This window comes from Rhynchophorus ferrugineus, unplaced genomic scaffold (genome assembly GCF_030347505.1).
Source record: "Rhynchophorus ferrugineus isolate W39M unplaced genomic scaffold, kcgeb_rfMv2 rfM3, whole genome shotgun sequence".
Classification (NCBI taxonomy): domain Eukaryota; kingdom Metazoa; phylum Arthropoda; class Insecta; order Coleoptera; family Curculionidae; genus Rhynchophorus; species Rhynchophorus ferrugineus.
Window position 1 is genome coordinate 19,048,403 of NW_027472582.1, and position 20,342 is coordinate 19,068,744.

The following is a 20,342-nucleotide window of genomic DNA, read 5'->3' on the forward strand; positions in this document are numbered from 1 at the left end:
GTGAATCAATGAAAATAAACTGTCAATTTGTATTATTGAACGTGGTATATTTGAAATAATATGAATGGCAAAATGTTTAATTTTTTGTTCAGTGTAGCATAGCATTCCTACTTTTTATTGTTTTGTAGAATACTGTCATTCCGAAAAGAACAATTTAATAATAATTAATGATATTTTGCGTTATTTATTGAAAACAAGCGGATGTGTCTGCCAAAATTCATTACCATAGTGTTTCTTTTTGATGAAACTATTTTTGTAGTTTGGCAAGAAAAAAATCTCATTATCTGGCAATTTATCACGCACATATTATTTAAAAAGTTGCTTATGTAAGTTTTACATAATTATTGCTATAAATAAAATCCACTTACCAGGGTAGTTTCAGATGTTGTCAGTTTAGAAAATAACTATTTTAAATTATTCATATAACAAATATGTCTATTTTAATATATATTATTTACATATTTCGGATTTATATATGGGAAATTATGAAAATATATAACATTTATTAAGAATATTGTACTACTATGATCTTTTATTGTTAAATAAATATGTTATACCTTCTGAAAATATATAGATGGCAGTAATAAATCTTACGAATCAAGATATCATTGATGATCTAATCTAAAATCTAGGCTAAAAATCTAATCCTCGAATAAGTTAGCCATATCTATCAATAGCTCTTAAAGTAATATCGACCGGTTTAGCTCTTCAATATAGCAGCTAACATGGATATAACATGATAACATATCAGATTACTAAGATTGTTAGATGTTATGATGAATACAATTTAATTAAAGTTTAACTCAGAATTATAATATGCGAGTCAATCAATATCAAGTTGTAGTTTGCTAATCGCTCAGTATCACATTTCTTGAATATCATTTGAGTATCATTCTCTCATAAAAGAGGTTGAGAACGACATACGTTGGAAGGGAAATTATACGATATTATATAATTATTCATATAGCAAATAAGACGCATGTTCAAAATTTATATATTAGTAATTACAGAATATATAATTTGATACTAATATTGGTCCTTATAAGATATTTAAATATTTCTTTTTTAGTAATGATTAATATTTATAATAGTTATTAAGGTATGAATATCTAAAATAAATTTAATAAAAATATGAAATTATTTTATTGTATTATACTTACGATTAATCAAGTATGCGTTGAAATATATTTACACCTCCTGTGATATACATTTAAGATTTTAGACTTTATTTTAATTATTGTTTTACACATAACCTATTTTAATCAATGTCAAATGTTTATGACAGTTATTAAACTATGTATACATAACAGATTTATTTTTAATAGTAGACAATTAAATAGCGTTTATTTCTTTTTTTATTTACGAAACCGTACGTGTTACTTCCTGCTTTTGCTGTCATCGACTTCTGGGTACATCTAACTAAAGAAAATGTCGCGTACTAAAACGTTAACAAAACACCTGCTACTTTCTAAACGTCAAATATTTCGATTGGATTTTGTTACAATGACAGCGCGAAGTATATTTTTATGTATGCCGTTGGAAAAACGACCGAAACGTTTATATGGTGTCATAATAAATGTATGCGAATAAAAGAAACACAGATTTTTCCGTCTAAATATGTTTATTTAACTTGTTTTATGAAAAACTGAGAATTCTCGTGGAGATTAGGAATTGTGCCAAGGTATAAACACTTTCTTTAGAAGCTTTCATTACCTTATTCCGTACGAAAATGCCGCTCGTTGATTTCATAAGGTGATACAGGTCAGCGCAAAACTAAAATAGATACATTGTTTAACGGATAGACAACAACAGTTAATTTTAATTGGTTTTTTTACCGCAATAACAAGTTTGGCCATATAGCCAGAACGTAGCTTGAACAAATAATATTATTAGCTTAATATGTGATTATTATGTTAGTTAATAGTATATTATTGAGATTTTTGAAATTATATAATTATATTACGTATTTCAGAAAATACCTATCTTGAGGTAATGACTATTTTATGTCTTATACTTTATATATTAGTTGAGCACGGAAATATAACTGAATCCTAAATAAATAAAATCGTAGAAAACGTTTAATATAAGAATGTATAGTAATAGCGCTTAATAGGGGTGTGGACCGCCGAGAAAAATATTGATATTACACACTAACAGAGAAAAAAAAATTAATATTTTTTTTGCAGTTTACAATATCAGATTGATATTGTTAATAAAACCTTACAATTAAGTACCAATTTAAAAAGTTAAATAATTATATGGTTTTTATAATGTTTAAGATATATATCTAATGTTTTTGGAAAAAATATCGAAAAATACCGGCTAACAAAAAGATCGATATATCGGTCAAAAAATATCGGTTAAAAATATTTTTATTTTTTTCAAAAAATATGGATATATCGATATTTTTTCGGCATCCCTAGTACTTAATATATATCCCAACAAGTTGATGTAGTAAATACGTATTATATATCATCAGGATCAGAAATACCAAGAAAGATGATAGAATGAAAATATATTTTAATATTAAATTTTTGAAAATATTATTTAAAATTTTTGATAGCCGGCCTGGTGGTGCTGTGGTAGAGGGTCGATAGGACTATCCTACTGTTGCGATAGCCGCGGGTTCGAATCTTGCTGGGACATGGTCATACATTTATGTTTGTGATTGTTTAAAATTTGTGAATGTTCTAGGCAAGAGTGTAAAATCCGACAAGGAAAATGATTCGAGTCACGCCAGTAACCAGGTTGGGTAAGACCGGATGTCTTCTGGGATGATTTCTAAAGTTGGTCACTTGCTAGTCGGTAGGCTTAATTCTGAGGTCCGAGGTTCGGAGCCCACGTTAAACTTTAGGTCCAGTCCAGATAAACCTATAGTTGGTAAAAGGACACTATCAGGTTAATAGCCAGTTGTTGACCAAACACTCTTTACTAGAGATTGAATAGTTTTAATAAGATCAGTTGAATCTTTAAGAAAATGGTAATTAACATATACAAGCAATAAAGCCTCAATATGCTTCCTTAGTATTATGAAATTGGAAAGAGTTAAATTGTTATAAAAGTTATAACGGTCGTATTTATCTGACCTTGTCCCTTTTAATAGTTTCGTTAGCTTTAGAAGATGTGTCATTTTTCTTTGCCAAATGGTGTCGGATACGGGAGAAACAGTAGTGACTAGCTCAATTCAATTGAAAAAAGATTTTTTAAATATTTTAAAGTCTCCTTTTTATCGACGAAGGTTTATCTGGACTCGAGGTGGGCTCCGAACCACGGTCCTTGGCATTAATCCTACCGATTAGAGAGCGACTAATTTAGATATCATCCCAGAAGACATTCGGCGTTACCCAGCCTAGTTACTGGCGTGGCTGGAATAGTTATTCTTTGTCGGATTTCCCATTGTTGCCTATAAAGATATTTACAATTACAACCACAAACATAGAGTACATCCATGCTTCAGCAGGATTCGAACCCGTGACTATCGCAACAGTAGGAGGATACTCCTGTCGCCTTAACCACTACGCCAACGAAGCCGGCCTTAAAATAAGTTTTGAATTAACAAAAATCCATAAAAATCAATCGTAATATATTACAATATTGTAATTAAATATATTTCAGTTAATCTCTTAGTTTTTTTACGGACTGAACCTACCATTTAACGGAGGTTCCCAACTACGGACCACGGCTAGCGTGATCATGAGGTTTTTGGCAGTTGAGTATCTTAATATCTTACCCGTAATGCCAAAAGCGCCAGACTTACATTGAATAGTTGTTCCTTGTAATGGGCATATAAGTATCGTTATTTCCTTTGTTTAACTGTCTATAAAACCATTTCGAAATTGTTTCGTATGTATTTTGATCAGTGATATTTATTAAGCGAAGTATGCAAAGAAACAACTTTTAAACAACTTAACCTAACTTGAATTCAATGGTTCTTAGCATTTCTCTAAGTAAAATAACAGTTTTCCATTTAGTATTATTGAATTATTCAGAGTGTACAGACGGCAATAATGGAATGCTCAAAGTTTGATTTTTCAATTGAAGGAATTTACTTCCGAAGGCTATCAAGCACTTTTAAGAAACACTCCCTCATATCCTAATGGTAGATTTTGATTCTAACGATTTTAAAGATTTATTGAACGAAAATCCAGCTCAAATCTTTTAATAACTTTGTAGTTAACAAGTAAATTGTTTCCAGACGTTGACATGCGATGGAATGGGAAACATTAATAGGAGTGCCATTTCGAATGGTTTCAACATCGTGGTTTCTGGAATAAAATAAGAATTTTTTGTGGCCTAATATGATTGGTGATGAAAATTGTCAGTGTCAGTCAGAAGAGCCATCTGTATCGACACCGAAATGGAATACTAATGCCAATAAAGTCTTAATATGCATATGGTGGAATTACCAAGTTGTAGTATTTTACGAGGTGTTAAAGCCAAAAGAAACTATTATAGCAGATATCTAATGTATAAATTGTACGGCGTACTGTTGCAAAAAAAACAAGAATAGCGAATGACAGACTAAAAGTCATCTTCTTACACGACAACGCTCGGTCATATAAGCTTCAAGTGTTGTTGTGTATCCAGCGTACTCGCCAGACGTAGCTTCTTCCGATTTCCTCATGTTCAGATTTCTGTTTCTAAAGTGACCGTTCTTCCTCAGTTTTCGATTCAAATACATTATTTTAAATTTATAGCATGATGTTTTATTCACCATAATTCTCGTTTACATCCAACTGATTGTTGACCTTTTGTTATGGTCTGTATCTGTGTATTGTCACCAAACACATGGGTTGAAAAGTACCGGGCGTAACAAAGGAGACGCGCTTTTTTTGTTTTAAATTGGCTTTATTCATCAATGTAATCTCCATCAAGAGTCACACAATCATTTTAGCGCCGCTCTAACATTTCAATACCACTTTTGTAGAACGATTTATCTTTTGCCTCAGAATATTCGTCAGTTTCAGCGATAATTTATTACCGGTGAGAATTTTTTGAGGCGATTTCTGCGAACAGCCAGTAGCCACTGGGAGCTAAATCTGGCCAATACGGTGAATGTGGGAACAATCGAAGTTCCACTCATGTAGTTTTCCCATTGTCAAATGCTCCAACAAAGCTATATAATATTCACTGTTGATGGTATTTCCCTTCTCAAGATACTCGATGAATATTACATTACGCACATAACCAATACCGAGGCCATAACCTTTCCAGCTGATTGTTGTACTTTCGGCGCGTTTGGACGAGTTTCCTCAGTTGCTGTCCACTCAGATGACGATCGTTTTGATTTCCGAGTGAAGTGATAGATCCATGTTTCATCCATTGTCACATATCGACGCAAAAATTGTGGTTTGTTACGCTTAAACATGGCCAAAAACTGCTCAGATTAACAACACGTTTTTGTTTTTGGTCAACAGTGAGCAAACACGGCACCCACTTTGAACAAAGCTTTCTTACTGTCAAATGCTCATGCAATATATGCAATATAAAACCAACAAGTTCTTTTGGTATCTTTATGATGTTAGTTAACTCACGCAACTTCACTTTTCGATCGCTCAAAACGATTTTGTGGATTGTTTTGGTGTTTTCTGATGTTACCACCTCATTTGAACGTCCACTATGCTCCGCATCATCGGTGTCTCTACGAGTACGTTTGGAGTCAGCAAACGAACGTTTTATTATTTTTACGGAAGGAGCGGAGTCCTTATAACACCTTTCAAGTCATTGCTTCGCTTGAACGGTATTTTTTCCCATCAAGAAACAGTGAAAATTTAAAACATGAAATTGTTTTTGATCCATTGTTTGAAAATAACAAAAATAGTGTCACTCTTAGCACAATAACTCACAAACTTATGTGTAGAATATCATGTAATTTTAATAATTTTAACAACTCTTTGAAGGTTAATACTAACTGAAAAGCGGTGAATGCAATAAAACTATTACAATCTATGTGTTAGGCCCGAGACTTTTCAGCCTATTTATTATGTGAAGTTGTTGTGTTTTGTTGCAACACAGGTAGGGATCATTGGATGGGATTTTATATGACAATCTTTTGATATTCAAGGATAAAATTAAAACTTGTCACAAAAGACCAATATTTAGCGTATGAAGTAAAAGTGTTGTGACTAATGTTTATATGTTGTCAGTTAATTTGCCGCAAAATGTTTTTGATTTATATTCTAGAAACTTAGGAGTTGAACTTTAGTTTATAGGAAAACTTTATTCCTGAATTATTAGGCATATAATTTTTTAAATATATATTTTAGAAAATGTTTGTGAACAAATATCGCAAGGAAAATATTACGAATTAAAAGATTCATAATTAAAACAATAGAAACAGTGACATTATTTGTACATTATTAGGTACTATTTGTTACTGTTAAATATCAATAAATAATAAAAGTTGTAACTTATGTAGGTGAATTATTAGAGAAAAGTAGATAAGAAAATCTAATAATAATCTTATTGGTTTACTTGTTAATTTTGTTGGTTAATTTATTTATAGCTATGTTCAATTTGTTAATTGGATTCTATCTATATTTGTAAATACTAATCATTTTTAAATGGAAGTTGTCGTTCGACCTTCGTAGAGTAAAGACGTGTTTGGAGCGACGGTCAGTGTAATAAATTTGAAAGTGTACTACCTGTGCCACAAATGCGATTTTAAAAAATAAGTAAAAACCGTGACGACAATAACAGTGTTAAAACTGCGCGTTAAATGTTTAGTGAAAATGTGTTTAAAACGATGGTCACTGCAATAAAGTAACAAAGGTAAAATTTTGGGGGCTGTTAAGGGTCGGAGGTGCATCATCTGTACCACAAATGCGGCGTTATAACGGTTCTGAAACAAATACCGGTACTGAAATTTTTGTAAAAACGTGAATTAAACTATTCATTAAATAAAAATGATTAATAGAGAGAACCAGAGACTAAATGAGATGGAAACACAATCCTCAACGTCAGGTGAAGCTTATCTGGCACAACAGAATCAAATCTTTTGTCAAGAAAACCATAAGAGAACGCAAAATGAGCAAGCTCTCTATAATGCGTATATTAACGAAAAAACAGCCCGACGGAATCTGGAAATTGCACTAACAAATATGCAAAAACAATTAGATGCACTACAACTCCTAATAAAAAACCAAAACACATACAATCCAACTAGCATTCCCGTAGTGAACCAGTGCACTGAAAACAAATTGCCTGTAAACTATGAAACAGACGAGGAAGAATTGCAAAAAGAAGTAGGCTGGATAACAGTTAAAAGAAATAAGAAACGAAAAGCAAACTACACACCTGAAGCTTCACCACAACAACCAAAAACCATTAAAGCACAAGAATTGAATAAAGAAATAAAAGTGCCGAGACCACCTCCAATTATAGTAAGTAATGTCACAGACTTTGACTTGCTATATGAAACAATGAAAACAAATAATATACTATTTAGAGCAACAACATTAAACAATGGACAAATCAAATTAAACGCCGAATGTCGTAAAACTTTTACGAAAATTGCTGAGTGCTTGGAATTCCTAAAATTACAATGGCACTCGTATGAAGATAAGCAAACCAGAGACATTAAAGTAATGGCAAGAGGGCTTCCACCGACAGCTAAAACTACTAAAATAGTGGAAGAGTTAATAAAAAATGGACTTAAATGTACTGACGTCACAAATATCCTGAAAAAAGAACGAAATAAAAATAACAATGGAGAAATAGTTGTCCAGAAGAAGCCTTTACCACTGTTTATGTTATCATTCCAACATAACACGGACATAAAAGCAATTTATGAAATTAAACAAATTCTAGGAGTCGAAGTAAAAATAGAACCTCTTAGAAAGGCAAATCTTGTGCCACAGTGCAAGAGATGCCAATTACATGGACACACACAAAAATTCTGTAAAAGGGAACCAAGGTGTGTAAAATGCTCAGGAAAACACATCACGGGAGAATGCAAAAAACCCAAAGGAACAAAAGCGAAATGTGCGAATTGCAATGAAGCGCATCCAGCAAGCTACAGAGGATGCGTAGTTGCGAAAACATTCCAAGAGAGAAGAAATAAAATCAGTCAGGCTAAAGAGCAAAAAACAGTGACTCAAAATAAACAACCAAAAATGTACAACGAAATCAACGATGAAATGACCTATGCTCAAAGCATAAACCAAACCGCTCAAAAAGAAACAAAAAAAGAAGACGTTACAACCAACGAACTGCTATTGAAACTTATAGCAAAGCTGGACAACCAGGAAAAGATTATTGAATCGTTTTCTGAAAGATTACTTAAACTCGAAAACAATAGGGCGGTGGCCTCAAGAACTAAAAATGGCAAGTAAAGACATCCGCATCGCAATTTGGAATGCTAATGGGATTCAGAAACATCACGCTGACCTACAAGTATTCCTAGAATTGCAAAAAATAGATATTTGCTTAATATCTGAAACCCATTTGACAAAGGAATCCTTTATTAAATTTAGAGGATATTACTTTTACCACACCATTCATCCAGCTAACACAGCAAGAGGAGGAAGTGCAATAATAATAAAAAATAATATATGCCATCATCAAGAACCCGGACTCAGTTTAGCAGAAAATCAGGTAACGGCAGTAACTGTTATATCTAGCAAATACAGGGTTACATTAGCTTCCATATATAGCCCTCCAAGATACAACCAAAAAAAAAGAAAATTACTTGAATGTTCTAAACAACCTAGGAGAAAAATTTATAATCGGTGGTGATTTCAATGCTAAAAATACAAGATGGGGATCTAGAATGACGACAACTAAAGGTAATGAATTACATAAAGCAGCTGCTGAGCTAGGGTGCAGTTACATGTCGACAGGAAAACCAACTTATTGGCCTACCGATCCAGAGAAAACTCCAGACCTGTTAGACTTCTTTATAGCTAGAAACATAACCACTAACTACATGGAAGTTGAAGAAAATTTTGACTTAAGTTCAGATCACACACCTGTGATTTTGACGCTGAGTGAAAACATTATAAGAAAACAACAAAATCCAACATTAACCAACAAGAGGACAGACTGGGAAGGATTTGTTGAAGAAATAAACAATCGAATTCAACTAAATGTTCCCCTTAAGACAGAAGACCAATTAAATTATGAAACCGAAAAATTCGTTGCAGACATCCAACAGGCTGCTTGGAATAACACTCCAGAAATTAAAACTTCAACCAAAGGAATAAATTACCCGAAAGAAATCAAGGAAATGGTAGCTGAAAAACGAAAACTACGGAAAAAATGGCAGCAAAATAGAACACCTGAAAATAAGAATATCTTAAACAACATAACACAAAGGTTGAAGAGGGAAATTTTGGAAATTAAAAACAATTCCATAAATAACTATCTACGAAATTTAACAGATGACAAGAACACAGACTACTCGCTCTGGAAAGCCACTAAATACCTAAAACGATCCTGTCTACATAGTCCTCCGATAAGAAACATGCATGGAAGTTGGGCACGCAGCAACCTGGAGAAAGCAGAAGCATTCGCTGACCATTTAGAGAAAACTTTCAAACCAAACGAAAGTGAAATTGAACATACTTTACCGGACATAGACGGCGAAAATTCGACAATTCAATTAACAACTCCGAAAGAAGTCACCAACGTTATTAAAACTAACATCAAGCCAAATAAATCACCAGGCTATGATTTAATAACAGGGCAATTGCTGCACAATCTGCCAAGAAAGGGTATTATAAAGCTCACTAACTTAATCAATGCAGCATTTCGACTGAAATATGTCCCAGACGTTTGGAAAATGGCTGAAATAATAATGGTTCCAAAACCTGGAAAATCACCAAATGATATAAAAGCTTATCGACCTATCTCACTGTTACCGATGATAGCTAAGGTATTTGAAAAGCTCCTCTTGAAAAGATTAAAACCAATTATAGAGAGAAAAAACCTAATACCAACACACCAGTTTGGGTTTATTACCAAACATTCAACGATTGATCAAGTGCATAGAATAACAGATGTTATTGAAAAAGCCTATGAAGATAATAAAGTATGCTCAGCTGTATTCTTAGATGTAGCACAAGCTTTCGACAAGGTATGGCACAAAGGCCTCGTCCATAAGCTACAGAAAATATTACCGAAGCAACACACCGAACTATTAAAATCTTACATCACAGCCAGAATGTTTAGAGTGAAACAAGAGGAAGCTTACTCTACAATAAAAGAAGCTAAAGCAGGTGTACCACAAGGAAGTGTACTGGGGCCAATTCTGTACCTACTTTATACATGTGATATACCACAAATCGAAAACATTACAATGGCTACATTTGCTGATGATACTGCTATTCTTGCTGTCGGAATCAATAGCGAAGAAGCAACCCGAAAACTACAACAGGCTACTGACGCTATAAATAAATGGACCCAAATCTGGAAAATACAAATTAACCAAAACAAATCTGTGCATGTTCAATTCACCTATAAACAGGCCGCGCTTACACCATTGACCATAAACCACACTGTCATACCATACAGCAATAATGCTAAGTATCTCGGAATGACACTTGATGCAAAACTACGGTGGAAGGAACATGTCAAAAAGAAAAGAAAAGAACTTGAGTTAAAATATAGAAAAATGTATTGGCTAATTGGAAGAAAATCTCAATTAACTATACATAATAAATTACTTCTATATAAACAAATATTAAAACCTATATGGACATACGGAATACAATTATGGGGATGTTCCGCAAAAAGCAACATAAATCTAATACAAGTTTTCCAGAACAAAGTCCTAAGAAGCATCGTAGGTGCACCCAGATATTACCGGAACATTTATTTACATCGAGATCTTCAGATACCGACTGTCAATCAAGAAATTAAAAGAATTGCAAAGAGACATGAGGAGAGACTTCACTCTCATGTTAATTTCGAAGTATTACAACTCTTGGACAACACCAAAACCGGACGCAGACTCAAAAGGACCAAACCATTTGAACTTGTGTAGTGTGTTGTAGTGCAGTGAGGTGCATTAGAAAAAACTCAAAGTGTTAAAACAATTATTATTATGTTAGAGACTATGTAGGACTGATGAGTCCTATTAGATATATACCTAGATTTAAGCTATTATAAGGACAAATTGTAGGTTAGTCGGCAACGACTAGTAACAATGTATATAATTATAAAAAAAAAAAAAAAAAAAAAAAAAAAATTTTTAAATGGATGAATGAACTTTAACTGGTAGTAATAACTTAGGATTATATCAATTAGTATTTTAATATATTTTATTCATGATTATTAAAATAATGTGCATAATTATTGACATTACTCTTGTCACGACTTACTACGTACCTGTATGATACAAAACATACTTAAACAAATTATCTATTATCAAATAGATACTGTTACTTGAGGGCTGTCTAATTTCTTAAGCAGAATTAGCGAAATATCATGATATCCATCTCGATGGTGGATTAAATTGTAAAGCAGAAGCTGAACAACTTCAACAACAAAAAGCCCAAAATATCAGTGTTTAATAAATCTTATTCGGACTTATGGAGCGCCAATATCGTGCTGTACTTATAACATCAATAAACATCAAACTAACTAATACTCCAACATTGCCAAGACAAAGTTCTTCAAGTAATTAATAATGCTTATGAATGATGATCTCGAAATCAAATGGATTCACGAAGTGATCCAAGATTTTGCTTGAAAACATGAAGGGAGATTAGTAAATTGCAGTAACGTGGAAGAAATACAGCTTCCAACCAAAAAAATAACTTTAATTTAATTTTAATTTGGGAAATATAGATCGGCGTATATATTTCGCACACGCCTTCTTTGTAAATTGATCTAAGAAAAATAATAATACATAACAATACATTAAGACTGTACTAAGCGTATCTAAGCTATAATTAATGGAAGTATTTCTTGGACTATCCTTTATCTTACACATTTGTATTTAAACTGTAAAACAGCTGAATATCTAATATATTAATGTATTTTGGCAGGATGGGTATATAAAAGAACCACTTTAATATTTGGGAACCGGTGATAACTATTCGATTTCAATTTCAACGAGTAATAAGATACGTGTGGCAATAATTCTGGATCTGATTTACTGAATGTGGCAGCTGGTTTTGGACAATAGAGTTAGAAGACATTTTATTTCAGAAAATTAGCCAAATTTGTCTGTTGTTAAAAGACGTAGAGCACATTTGAACCTCAAGACATGCTCAGGGCTGTACTCTCAAACATGCACTCCTATTGTACATCAACTATATTCCATAAAATAACTTTATATTTATGGTAATCTAACAGATGATACTATTCTAATAGCAAAGAAACCAAGTTCGGCCTTTTAAACTGGTGTTAACTGGTGTTACGAACGAGACAAAGAAATTGTTCATTAAATTAAATGTACCGATGGTTATCAATGACAACTATTTGGATGATAACGAGTTATTACAAACAAATATGGAAGAAAACGGGATTGGATTCAATGCATATCAGATTTAATACACCAATGCTTTTCCAGCCTTAACAACAGTTGCGGGTTCGAGTTCTGAAATGTTTATTAAACTCATCTTCCGTTCAGCTTGGCGATCATCTTAGACAATACTCTCGAAGGAGTTTTTTGAGTTTATGAATTACACCAACGGTTTTCTAATCTTAGCAACAGTTGCAGGTTCGAGTTCTGAAATGGTTGTTAAAGTCATGTTCCATTCAGCTTAACGTTTATCCTAGGCAGTATTGTCGAGGCGGCCTTTGTTCAATCGAATGTAATATATCTTGTTCATAGTTAGCCTCATTTTTTTTACAATTTTTTGATGACTTTGATGTAAACGTAGCTCAAATTCTTAAGGAATCTAGAAACGGGTTAGGAGCTGGTGACTTAACAGATGGAAAGGGTCAGAAATGGTGAATAACAACGCAAGGTTATCATATTTAATTGACAATGCTTGGTGATACGTTTTAAGAGGTGTTAAGAGATACATAACATATACGATGCAACAATTAGAATGAGAGAATAAAATAGAATGTTATACAAAATTTATTTCAATGTTAAAATAAAACTAAATGTAATACATCAGCAGATTTATACGAAAATAAAATATTGTCCAAAAATCCAAAAAAGTTTCAAAGTAGTTTATGTTAAAACTTATGTTGCAAGAAATAGATCTTTGTGATACGAACTGTATCATAGGATGGTCACCCATTAAACAATTAGTTTCAGTGACTCAGTTTCTAATGGTGTTTGTAAATCTTAGGTTTTGTATGATTAATGAAGAATAATTACACAGAACAAAATTGATATAGAAATAGATTGCACGCAAATTATATATATATATATATATATATATATATATATATATATATATATATATATATATATATATATATATATATATATATATATATATAAGAAAAAAGCACCAAAGAAAACGCATCACTATAACACCAAGAATGAAAATAACTAGTACTAATTATTAGGGTGTCGAAAGATAATAATGGAAAAGTTTTCCTGAGAAATTAAAAGTTTATCTTTTTGTGATAAGTGAGTGTATAAAATTAACGCCAGTGTCTGGATTGGTTTGCTGAGTTTCATAGTGAAAATGTGGATGGACCTTGTTATCTATTCGTTGAAAAAGAATATAAAATTCTTAAAAAACGCCATATTTCTCCTGGCGACATTGCTATGGGACTAAATATCGATTATAAAACCGTTTTGAACCTTTACATATTGCTGAATATCAAAAGAGTATCGATTCCACATGATTGTGAAAAATATTATGAACCGACTTTTTATTTGTGAAATTTGTGAAAAAGTAGCCTAGAAACATTTCATTAACGGTTGCAGAGACCGCATTAACGTCAAGGAAGGTGATGTTAGTGTTCGGTTGGGCTTAAAAGCAACCGTTCATAATGAGCTGCTCAAAACTGGCCAAGTCTTTAATCTATCAATTGTCTCATGCGACAGCTAAAGCTGGCCAAAACAATAGATCCTCCATCACGATACCGCTAGGTCAGACTACCTCCTTGTTTTGGTCTCTGCAACACCCTGTTAATGGTGGAAGGTAGGATAGAAAAGAGCTTTGTGAAAATCATTTGCTTTAGTTTTTCGTTTAGAATTATGATTAGAGTTTAATTTAATTTCTATGAATAAATTCAGCAAATAATTAAAACGTTCATTGTGTCACAGTTTATTGAAATTCAAAATTTGAGATAAAATACTGCTCACACGTTATATTGAGATGGCTTCTAATAAACCTTTCTCGATTATAAAATAAAATAACGAACCTAATAGCTCCATCTCTTATCGAAAACAAAACCTATTATATATTAAACAACTTATTATGAACCACTATTGCAATATTTTAATAACGACATTTTCTCAATTACTGTTAATTGGAGTTAGTTATGAGTAGTGTTGGGAACAATCGACTGAAATCGACTATCGACTGTTCAGTAATTGACTACTTTTTACTACCGACTATTTCAGTCGCTAATTTTGGTTCGACTGTTTTTACTAGTAACTGTTTTCAGTCGCTATTTTCGGCCCGACTGATTTTATTACTATTTACTATCGACTATTTCAGTCGTTTACTTTTAGTTACTATTTTCGGTTCTACTAGTTCATTCGACTGATTTTTAACGTTCTGGCCTTCCGTCCTAGCCGCGACCTTCAAATAATGCGCCGAATTTATGTTTATATAGATTTATATGCAATATATAACTTTCACGATTTTTGTCCAAGCCTCTTGATTGTCGAAACTTTTTTCCCAAAATCTTGAAAACTAAAATTAGGTTCCAAACTTTTCAGAAATTGCATATATCCAAAAAATTTGAAGAATTTTTTACAGTAGCAGTTGTTCTTTTAAAAATATTAACCGTAAAGAGGTGAATAAAGTATATTAAATATTTGTAATAAATACATATTCTGATAAGAAAACTCTACTTTAATATTCAACAATTTATTTTGTTGGCTAAATAATGGCTAACAGAATGTGTTCAACTTTTAAAGCCCATTGAAATAATGACCACCGAGTTATCTGGAGAAAGATATCCCAACGATGTCTTTAATTATACAGTTAATAAGAGGACTGCAACATTCCATCAAATCCAGGATTTTAACAAGTGAATGGGGGAAAAATGGCAAAATTGTCTATTAGATGTCATCAATAAAAGACTGGCAATTTTAGAAATAAATACGATATGCGGGAAATCCACATTTTTAGATCCTAGATATAAAAAAGCAGGATTTGGTATGGTAAAAGTTATCACAAAAGAGGTATCTTCTATTCTAACTTCAAAGAATATATAGTTCCACAACTCGAAATTCAAGACAAAACTACTGACCAAGATTGTATTGACATCTGGAGATATTTTGATAAAAAATGGCTAGAATGAAAGAAGTAATTACTCCAAGTACTGCAGCAACTTTACAGATTTAGCAGTATTTGGAAATTCCATTTATTGGGCGTTTAGAAAACCCGTTGGATTTTGGCAAACCCATAAAATGAAACCACCTGAATTATATCAGTTACACGTAAAATATTCCTCTATACCCGCAACATCCATCCCCTGGGAACGAGTTTTTTCAAAATCTGGGCAAATAATTAACGATCGAAGAAATAGCCTCACGGGAGAAAAGTTGAACATTATAATATTCGTATAAGTAATTTAAAAATATTTCCGTTCAAAAATAAATGACTTTTATTTAAAAAGGGTTTGGTAGTTATTGTACGATAATTTTTAGGTTCATCATGTTTTAGGGTTTTCAATGATTAGGTATACGTTTACATTTTATTTAGTAGTTATGGTTATTGAAAATCTTTTGTTTTTAGGTTCTGTTTAAGTTGTATTGTACTATTTATATTTATTATGCTATGTTATTTAAAAATAGCAATTAATCTATTAAAACACGATAAAACATTTGTGGTGTTATTATTCCATTCCTTTTTACACATCCACAGAACATTCAGTATAAAAGTAATGCTACTTCCTTTAAAATCATATTATTTATTACATGATAATAGAAATTAGTAATTTTTTCAAGTAAGTTATCAAGTGAATGAATATATATATACATCTCTGTTTCGCTTATACTACCATTAGAGAATATAAAGACATTTAAAATTAACTGCTCAAAGCATTTATCTCCGTCCTTTCCTATCTCACATTTTATACAGACAAGAATTCGTACATCTTCGTCTGACATCACTAATGGAAAAAAAACAGTCGTACCGTGCATTTGACTGAAGATAGTAATTATTATTTTTTTGACTCTCGACTGTTTCGACTGTTTTGCGACTATCGACTGTTTCGACTGTTTTCAGTCGATAGTTTCCAACGCTAGTTATGAGCTAGTAATGTTTTACTATTTAGGCAGTTGTCCAATTCGTATGCAGGTGTCAGACTTGTGTGTCGAACATAATAATTATTAATGAGTTCATGTCTAGTTTTTAGCTGATATTCTCTGCCTGGATGTTCAGAACTTAAACTGTTTTTGTGATGCTTCATTTGAGACCAGTTCTGATTTAGTTAAGAGTTATTTTGATGCATAGATACCATAATTAGGTATAATTTCTTGGTCGAGCAGAAAAGCAGTAAGTATTACACCATAAATATTTGTTTCCAATGCAATTATCTCTCTCTGTATAACAGTCCTATCAAAGAGAACTAGCTAATAATTTTAAACTTCTTGCTTGAAGTACTGGCAGGAATTGCTCAAGTAACTACGTTCTTTGTTTCTTTAAGTAATGCATATGTCTTTGAATCAATAAACAATTTGTGATTGCCTGAGAAACAGATGGTCACTATCCATTCTAAAGACAATTTCAAAAAATCAGACAGCAAAGCGACATGTTGACAAGGAGTGCAAAAGCGAGTTTTATTTGTTTACATTTTATGATTCTTTATGTATATTTTATACTTGTTATTCTCTATTCATTATGCTCTACTTATTTATTTACTTATCTATCTATTGTTATGTATTTTATTCTACTCTATTTTATTATTTCTTCGAATCGTCGTATATTTTACATAATTCTTAAATGAAGGCAAATCAAAGATAATAGTTTTATGGTTGCAACTGTAAATATAAATCAAAACTATTTTATAATCCAGAAACCAACGTGAAAGTGGCTAAAGTTACTGATGCGTGGTTATCATCTCTAAATAACTTCAAGCATACATAAACGCCACCGATAATGGTTTCTGCTGGCTCTTGGTGGCAGCGTTTGGCTTTTAGCTTTCTCCCTTGTAGGTATTATGCACGTCTATCATAGCTGGAGTTGGAGATCATTTATTTATTTATTTTAGCTTAATCTTACTAATCTTAGTGGCAACAGATCTCGCGCATTACTTCCCTTGATTTCTTGCACGTCATTATTGTTGTTTTTACGGTATAAGCTGGTACGTCGTGCGTTATTTTCCCTTCGTACCGTGTGCAGATGTCATACTTCATCTGTTTTATAATGATTGTCCGTCAATGATTGACTACTATGGACTAAGATTATTGTTAACCATCCTAGTTAATCTATCATTTTATTGCCTACCATTGTAATCTTCTTTCATTACCAGTATTTGTCGATATATTCATTTATCGATACCATTATTATCGGTACTATTATAACTGCCAGTATTTTGACTGTCAGTATGGTTATATTTTAATTACCTGATAATAGGCGTATCTGTCTATGTAATAGTTCAATTATATTTCATTTAACCCTTATCATTGAAAATTGGTTGCTCAGGTACGTTTTATTATGTTTACAGACTTATCGCCCGACCACCTCGAACAATATCTCGCACGCTTATTTGTACTCTTTATTTTGCCATTTATTGAGTAAGTAATTGTTATGTAATTTATTTTGATCTCTGCTTTTATTTATTTTAGATGTTTAATTTTTTATTATTGTTTTATTAAATATAATTTTTATTTTACGCTCTGGGTTTAAAAATAACCATACAAGAGAGAAGGAATTGAAAAATTAAATATTCACCTTTAAAGATTCCACTTCTTTGTCAGAAAATGACTGACTAACTTCAGTACAATCGACAAATGTTGCTTTTAACGGAGTGACTAGAAGCATTTGGTGATTTTTCTAGAACCCATGTTATATATCCATAATTATTTAACTGTTTTGAATTATTATAATACCTGTTTTCCTTTCTCTGGCAAATATTGTCTCATTTGTAAAACAATTCTCCTTCTTCCTGCTTGTAAATTCCACCTAGACCATGCGAAATTGAAAGTGTTGGCCATTTGAGCCATATTATAATATAAGTGTTTTTCCATAGGCCACTGTTTCTCGCATGTTCCTGAATATATGCAACGTAAAATACGTTAATTTGTATTTAATTGCAAATAAGCATGAATAATCTGAAATTACCATGAACGTAACAGAATGCATCGAAAGCCGGAAATATGTCGATGCCTGCGTCTTTCATCATCTGGAACCAATGAAAGCGATGACAGGACTGCATTTTACTATAATTAACGTGGTGTTTACTCTTTTTAATTTATGTAGTTTGAAATATTGCCCAATTATATCTTGTAGCGTCATATTGGGACTGTTTTGTAACTGGGTAATGCATATGAGTCCATCCTTCACGTTGAACTCCAACATCAGTATTGCTGCTGTTAGCTGAACTGTTACGGAACCACTATAAATTAATATAACCAATGTAAATAATTATTAACATGTTTAGTCCCATTTTGTTATGAAATTAATGTAATTAATTAAGTATATGAAATTATATACGTTTTACATGAATTGTTAAAAGTAAAATTATCAAAAACAGAGAAATTGATTAATGTTTTTAGAATTCCATAGTTACTTTATATTAGGGTATGCGTTTTGATCTGTGATGTTTATTAGTAATAACGGAAAGTATAAATATAAATAATTGTTAAACAACCTCACGTAACAGTTAAATTCGATGGTGTTGACATTTCTCTTCATAAAAAAAATGTTCTCGTTGGTATTATTAAGTTATTCAGTGTATACAGATGTTGATCATGGGCTTGTGTCAAATTCGTTCTCCTGTTATTCAAGAAAATTCGATATTAGGGATGAATTTCTTAAAAATATTGACATATTATGGTATTAAAGGTCGAACAGTTTTAAGCTATTTGCATAAGATTGTATTCCAAAAAAAAATTCGATGCTTGTATTCCATTTTATACGAATAAATAATAAGAATTATTAAGATATAAGAAACATAAAGAACAAATAATTTATAAGAAAAATAGGAAAATCCGAAATTAATCATTTATGTTTTAGAGTCGGCCAAACGAAAATATCAATCAGAAAAACGTTGGTGCAATGAATAGGGCTGTCATACCCCAACTGTCGGTTTTGGTTTTAACGATCAAAAATGGTAACTTTGATGTCAATGACAAATAATGAACCGGAGGACCGAGAAAATTCGAAAACTTTCCAGCTAGAGGAAATCCAGCTCAAAATTTAATTGTTTTCAGATGCCATGGGAAAGATTTAAATGCAGATAATATGGTTTCCACACGAATTGACTGAAAATACCATTTCATCATTTCAACATTTCGGTTTTATTACTTGCCAATCAAAAGTTTTATTATGTGGTGTGACTGGTGACAAAAAGTGGTTCTATTATGACAATCCCAATTGCCCAGGAGAGTCATCCACATATCCTCCGAAGTGGACAATTTATGACCATAAAGTCTTTCTGATTACTACTTCAAATCGATACAGCATGGGGCTTGGCTGGCCGTTATGAAATGCTGAAGAAATGTAAAAATCGATTGATGAATGAATCGCTTGCAAACCAACATGTTTCTTGTGATGACGGTATCGTGATGTTGCCAATAAGATGGGAAGAATTTGTAAAAAATTATGGAAAATAATTTAATTAATATATATTTTAACAATTTTTCTAAATAAAGGCCTATTTAAAGTGAAAAAATTATTAGAATATATACACGCACTTAATAATATTTTAAACATCCGGACTGAAATATTATATTTTTTATACAAACATCATTGAATATCCCGTACACACATTTTTATCGCCTTTGAACTGATTTTATGAACTTTGTCGAAACAATGAAATGTACTAATTATCAATAAATATTTATTCTATTGTAAATATTGAGTTCAAATAATTATACGGAATATGCTCTAGTTGGAATAATCTATTATATATCATTTATGTATATAATTAGAAGTTATCAATTGATGTTTTAACTTGTAGAAATTGCGTTTTACCTTAATACGTAATATTTTAAAGTTAGTCAATGAGATTAGTAATTTATTTTTAAAAATTAATTCAGTTATCGCCACTACGCTTTATTTTGTTAGAACTTATAGCGGAATTAT

The 20,342-nt window shown here is 31.9% G+C and overlaps 1 protein-coding gene across 1 annotated transcript in view; it reads right to left on the reverse strand.

The window, feature by feature from the left end:
* Window positions 1-1,610: 1,610 nt before the first annotated feature.
* Window positions 1,611-20,342, reverse strand: part of LOC143193635 (dynein axonemal intermediate chain 7) — a 42,283-nt gene continuing 23,551 nt past the window's right edge. The window contains exons 21-25 of the mRNA XM_076399962.1: window positions 18,498-18,651; window positions 18,378-18,438; window positions 18,146-18,306; window positions 17,988-18,089; window positions 1,611-1,773 (exon numbers count right to left, since the gene is read on the reverse strand). Of these exons, the coding sequence (XP_076256077.1) occupies window positions 1,636-1,773; window positions 17,988-18,089; window positions 18,146-18,306; window positions 18,378-18,438; window positions 18,498-18,651 (616 nt within the window). The 3' untranslated portion in view covers window positions 1,611-1,635. The remainder of the gene's footprint in view (window positions 1,774-17,987; window positions 18,090-18,145; window positions 18,307-18,377; window positions 18,439-18,497; window positions 18,652-20,342) is intronic.